The sequence below is a fragment of the Pundamilia nyererei genome, unplaced genomic scaffold, assembly GCF_000239375.1.
Source record: "Pundamilia nyererei isolate P.nyererei 1_Seehausen unplaced genomic scaffold, PunNye1.0 scaffold00149, whole genome shotgun sequence".
In the NCBI taxonomy this organism is placed as follows: Eukaryota; Metazoa; Chordata; class Actinopteri; order Cichliformes; family Cichlidae; genus Pundamilia; species Pundamilia nyererei.
This window is the reverse complement of record NW_005187550.1, coordinates 1,185,083-1,190,756: the sequence shown is the minus strand read 5'-3', so window position 1 is coordinate 1,190,756 and position 5,674 is coordinate 1,185,083. Positions and strand designations below refer to the sequence as shown.

Here is a 5,674-nt window from a genome sequence, read left to right as displayed (position 1 = left end):
AGATTTGGTTTAAAACTTTAACATTTTTAAACGTATAAGCATCCAAAACACAGAGTTTTGTTTCTTAAATACCTATATTTCATTTATTAATTAACGTCTTGTAACATTAAAATTATGTTTTTAATTTTTATTTACCCAGTTTGCCACGTTTTCGCTCCTCTCCGTGAGTTTGCTCTGTAGTAGCTCCCCCACTCCTCCAGGGGCTCCAAACTGCGTCACTATGTTTTGCGTCTTGTTGAACTGTTCTTCTGTGAGCAGGTGCTTCATGCACCTCAGGTACCTGTCCAGTGTGTCTTTCAGGTTGGGCACCGGCAGCTTTGGCAGAGCCTGGAGAACATGGCGGGATGAAAAGCTTTCACTTCTCATCACCAGTTTTCCTTTTTCCAAATTCTTGACTAAACATGACGTAAGTCTCCCCATGCAAGGATTGCGCATGCTATTAAGCAAATATTTAAGGAATCGATGAGATTCCAATTAAATTCCAATTAAATTGCCCATGAATTCCAGCGTAATCCTTTGAAAGCCACTTTTATGTCCTGAAATGTTGTTAGACCTTATTTGATTTTGCAACCTTTAATCGTAAAATGTAAATTTATCTGTTGTAGAATTGAGAAAAACATATACGGTGTACTTATAAGGCAGATGGAAGATGTAATTACATCTCGGCCCCCTGAATCTTCGGAAGCGTCTCGGTCGAAAACTGGCATGTTGGCGGTGTAGACGGGCAATCAAGCAGGTGGAATCACAAGAGGAACTCTCTGTCCACAAACAAAATCTACAGTCATTATTTAAAGTCGACACTTATTAATATAAATGTCAGTCACAGTGACAATCGGAAACCAACACACTCACACTCAGAAAAATAAAGGTGCCAACTGGAACCAAAAGTGGTTCTTTAGACTGATGCCATAGAAGAACCTTTTTTGGTGCCACAAAGAACCTTTCAAACAATGGTTCTTTAAAGAACCATTTCTTTCAGTGGAAATGAAAATGTTTTACCTTTTCCAACAGTCCCAGAATCCAGATCTTCAAAGACCAGCAGGGGCTCAAGATCGTTATCCGCTTCGCTGTCACCGGTCGTGAAAAAGTGTTTTTCCCTTAGAAAGTTCAAGGCACACCGCTCGCGCGATCTGCCTGCGCATGCACATCCCAACGACTGACCCCCTCCATCCGCTCCCGGGAGGTTGCCATAGTACAACGTGTTCTAACGTCTCTCTCTCTCCCTGTCATTCGGCTCAAAAACATTTTTAATAAATTGCTCGGTGATGAACAAGTACTCAGATCATTTACCCAAGCAGTGTGCTTTGCCAAAACTAAGTAAGTGTGTTGGTAAGTGTGTTCATTAGGCTTTGGCCCCCACCCCTGCCACCAGTATATTTTTAAGCAAGTATTTCTAGCTTTATTTGAATATTCAGTTTCCTACTATCTGCTCTTAAAGGGTAATCACCAGGTAACCCGCCCTCCACCTTCGCACACACATGCACACAAACAAAACACACAGTATAATTCACACCCTCATTATAGTGAATAAATATTTATGCCATTTTACACCATCAAACTTAGATAGCTAAGGATGAAGAACCTTTTGTTCTTTAAAGAACCATTTGTAATAGCTGAAGAACCATCTACAAAATAAAAAGGTTCTTTGACGTATGATGGCTCTTTAAAGAACCATGAAGACATCTGAAGAACAATTTAAGAACCATCAGTTGAAAAATATTATGATGCACGCAGAAAGTTGATAAAAAATACAAGATCAGACTGTTTCTGTCTGCCAGAAATATACAAATGCGCACTTTCTTCAAGATTATAACATGCATGAAGTGAGAGAAAATTGCCTTACAAAACTGCACATTTGATGAAAACATGTTCCCAGTACTAAGGCGAAACTAACAAGAACAACAAAAAATAGAGTGCAACTGAATTTTTTACTCACCAGCGAGGGAAAAAACACCCTCTCTTCCTGGAGCTCAAGAAGGTAGTTTTAGTTGGTCCATCTTTACTTGAATCCGTTTATAACAGAATTTCTTTAAAATGTCACTGCTTCGATCCTTCATTTTAAGCATCTTTCAATCCCCTACATGGCATGAGCACAACTCCCTGGCTGGCTCAGGAGAGATGCTAAAAGAGGGTACCTCAGCCTCCTGACAGCCAGGCTCCTCCCAGAAGTCCTGCTATTCGCCGGGAAGTTTATTTGGCACTTCACATGCTCACCCCACCTTATTTAGACGCCATCTGAGCTCCTCAGATGCTGAAGCACTTTGCAGGAAAACAATTAGGACGCATTTTTTCGTGGATTTTCCCCCCTTTGGCTTTCAGAATTTACAAACACTACACGCAGAACAGTTTAGGCGCACGACTCCTTTCACCTGACTGCACCTGACCGATTCAGATGACACCATTTAACGTTATGAGCAGATATTTGTGTGACCAACAAGATGCTTCAATGGACCCTATTATTCATATAAACCATAAAACCCTCTGAAATTATTAATATTTTGAACCAATGACATTTTTCCCAGAAATTTTCAGTTACACTTTCACTGTAAAATCAAATGCTTCTCTTTATTTGAAATTCACGGTCAAGGATCAGAGCACCACAAATATGTTGGCCTTAAAAACTTTAATTTCAGATTTTCTTTTTCAAACCAATTTGTTTCCACGGGCAAAACATGTCAGAATCTTTAAATGAGACACTTTCGTGTTTTAACAACACATTTAAATATCATTCTTCAGTTGCGATAACTTTCTAAGTATATATTATCTCCATTTATAGAGGAAAATAACATTGCAGAATAAAAATTACAATTTGTACCCTAAATAAACCATTTCAATAAACAATATCATTCGCATGATGATGATTTAATTATGTACATGAATATACATTTATGTACAGTCGCGGATCATCATACAGTGAGGCTATACATTCCTATGCATTCCAGAAAAAAAAATTTAATAAAACGCAAAAGCAGATTTCACCTTTTCCCCCACCTTTCTCAAATGCCATGTGACATACACTACAGATTACAGATAAAGACGCATTACATTTCTTCTTTTGTTCAAACACATTTGCACAATCCCTGAACACGATATGAGTCAGTTTCCGATACAATGATAAATACTCTTAATGAATATACATTTATCTCAGCAAAATCTTTCACAGGAATCTCACCTTTAAATAAAGAAACGCAAGCGAGTACCTTTCTGCTAAAGCTTTAACCTACTCGATTTGACAAACCCAGAGAACTTGTCACCAGAAGCGGTAAATAATTGATATTGTTACACAATTATAATAGTGTTATGGAATTGATTGAATCGGACATGATACAGACAACTCTACATTGGCACTTGGATAGTTTAACACCCAGCTAAAGGTCTTTTACGCATACTCTCCCCCAGAGGATTCCTCCTCTGAATAAGAGCGCTGAGCAAAGGTCTCAATGCCATTCTCGTCGATCGTTGTACACAAACCCTTTCTCTTTTTCTCCCGTTGCTCCATCTTAATCGTATCATACAGTCCCGTTGGACCGTCTTCTAGGAGCATGTTTCGCTCGGAGAAAGAAGGCTTCATTTGTGTCACGTTCTTCAGCAGGAGCAGCGCCGGTGCGTAAAGTACGTTGGCGAGCCCCATGCCCAAGTTGAGCTGAACGAAGCCCAGGTCGTGTACTATCTGTCCGGCCACCACGGGCCCCAGGGCATACGCCACGCAGTAGGAGATGTCTGCAATCGCGTACACACTGCCATACACTGACACGTGGCGCACATCCACTAAGAAAGCCAAAGTTGGTAGAAGTGCCGTGTCCACAAAGGCGATTCCAAAGCAGATGCCACACAGCGGAATCATCAGCTGTCCAAAGTTTTTACAGGCTGGCACTGTGCACGAGCTTGCGCCTATAAATACCATACCTATAGCCCCGTAAAACCACTGCAGATGGGGGTACTTGGCTGCTAATTTCACAGTGAGATACACACCTAGGACATGAGGAAAGAATGCAGGGAACCATGTCATGCCGATCTCCCACTGGCTGGAATGCATGGTGTCCTCCATCCAGTTGGCTATAGTGGGCTCGAGGAAAGCGAGGGGGATGTTACAAATGATCAGAGCACCGGCCACAACAGCTATGTAAGGATCAATCATGAGTTTGTATATGGGGGTACCAACTGGCATGTTTTCTCTCTCACGATTAGAGAAGGGCTTCAGCACAGTCAGACATAATATGCCATCAATGAGACAGATACAGGCCAGAATCACGAAAGGCACCGACTTCCCTGCGAATTCATAGAGGACCCCTCCAAACGGGGGCGCCACAAGACTCCCAAAAGAGATGAAAGCCAAGGCAATGCCCAGCGCTTTGCTCCTTTCTGCCTCCTCTGTGTACCTGTCTGCGATCAGAGCGATCCCGGATGTGTCGGCGAAAGCAGAGCCTAGGCCTTGCATGCTGCGCGCCAGGAAGAGAGTCGCGTAGTTTTCAGCAAAGGCAAAAATAACAGTGGAGAGAAACATGACATTTAGTCCGATGAAGAGCGGGATATCATACCCGACCCTGTCTATAAACGTGCCGCTTAGCGGGTTGACCAGGAGCTGCAGGATGGCCTTAGAGGCAAAAAGAACGCCTATCTGCAGATCGAAGTTCCCCTTGGTGATCTTGTGGGTGCTATTAGTGGAGTTGGTTGCAACAGCTTGGCTTTGATCCGCTGCATTCTGTAGCTCTTCAAGGTAATCGGGTATAATTGGCACAATTACCATGTACAGCATGTTGTCTAATAAAAGTGCTATGCAGACTATTACTAGAATAATCCGTTTCTGTCGTTCTGGGTCTTGCATTACATTGCCCAGTTGTTTAGTTCTTTCACCCATCTGGGACAATTTGGAGGCGGCAGACTGTGCCATATTAGCGCCCTGGCCCTCTGTGGTCACCTCCGGCTCCATGATTTTATCCTTTTCTGACTCAAGTCTTCACTTTTGAAAAAGAAATTCTGCTTCCTCAGTTTGCTTTTCACAGAATTACGCACACTTGGCACATGTGTGTATGTTCTTTTAAAAATGGTGTTTTCTTTTCCGGCACTCCAATTAACTAAGTAACTTTTCTCTGCTTTACCTCTTCTCTGTCGCTTGCGCTGTTCGTCATCGCACACGCGTTTCCACTTGTGTGACTTGCACTCGTTTTATCCCCGCCGTCCTTAGTTGCTTCATTGTCTCATATCCCGTCATTCAGGTGACGCGCTTGCCCCGGGCAGCACTCCCAGATTGGGGATTCACCCACTCCTCACAGTGCCGGCTCCATCAGTGCTCTGGCTGTTTTAGGTCCGTTTGCTGCGCCCCTCCGGCACCCAGACACTCCCAGCTGTCTCCGGTCACCTGTAACGCTGTGAGCTAAGTCATCATTTCGCATCAGGCAAGATGTTTTTTGTCGGCGGAGGAAGGAGTACACACTGCAGTTTGTTGGCTCCCATAGGTATCCCCCTCCCACCTTCGCCAATGGCTGTGACGCACAGTCCTGCTGCTCTCCAGCAGATCTTTTATGCTAATTAAACATAAAATCCCGAGTGCGCACTGCTGTCCACTGAGTTGCTTGAAAGGAGAGTCGAAGATTCATGGCTCAGTTTAACCTTCTCAATGTTAAACAGTTTTTACCAGATTTTCAGCGGTTATAATTGATTCAAAGCTAAACGT

The 5,674-nt window shown here is 43.0% G+C and overlaps 2 protein-coding genes across 4 annotated transcripts in view; both read right to left on the bottom strand.

Annotated features, from left to right (window-relative positions):
* The window catches only part of chata (choline O-acetyltransferase a), a 9,356-nt gene extending 7,260 nt beyond the window's left edge, over window positions 1-2,096 (bottom strand). The window contains exons 1-3 of one of the 3 annotated variants that reach the window (XM_005744812.1): window positions 1,937-2,096; window positions 660-1,067; window positions 136-327 (exon numbers count right to left, since the gene is read on the bottom strand). In XM_005744812.1, coding sequence (XP_005744869.1) covers window positions 136-327; window positions 660-707 — 240 coding nt within the window. In that variant the 5' untranslated portion in view covers window positions 708-1,067; window positions 1,937-2,096. Of the gene's footprint in view, window positions 1-135; window positions 328-659; window positions 1,585-1,936 lie in introns of those variants that run through there. The other 2 variants (XM_005744814.1, XM_005744813.1) reach the window with 2 other exon arrangements.
* A 635-nt stretch (window positions 2,097-2,731) lies between these two features.
* slc18a3a (solute carrier family 18 member 3a) lies at window positions 2,732-5,394 on the bottom strand. Its single transcript, XM_005744810.1, has one exon. The coding sequence runs from the start codon at window positions 4,928-4,930 to the stop codon at window positions 3,380-3,382; it is 1,551 nt and encodes a 516-aa protein (XP_005744867.1). The 5' UTR covers window positions 4,931-5,394; the 3' UTR covers window positions 2,732-3,379.
* Window positions 5,395-5,674: the final 280 nt, after the last annotated feature.

What these genes read in the sequence shown, in the direction of transcription:
- slc18a3a (XM_005744810.1), bottom strand. Translation starts at nt 4,930, where the DNA reads ATGGAGCCGGAGGTGACCACAGAGGGCCAGGGCGCTAATATGGCACAG.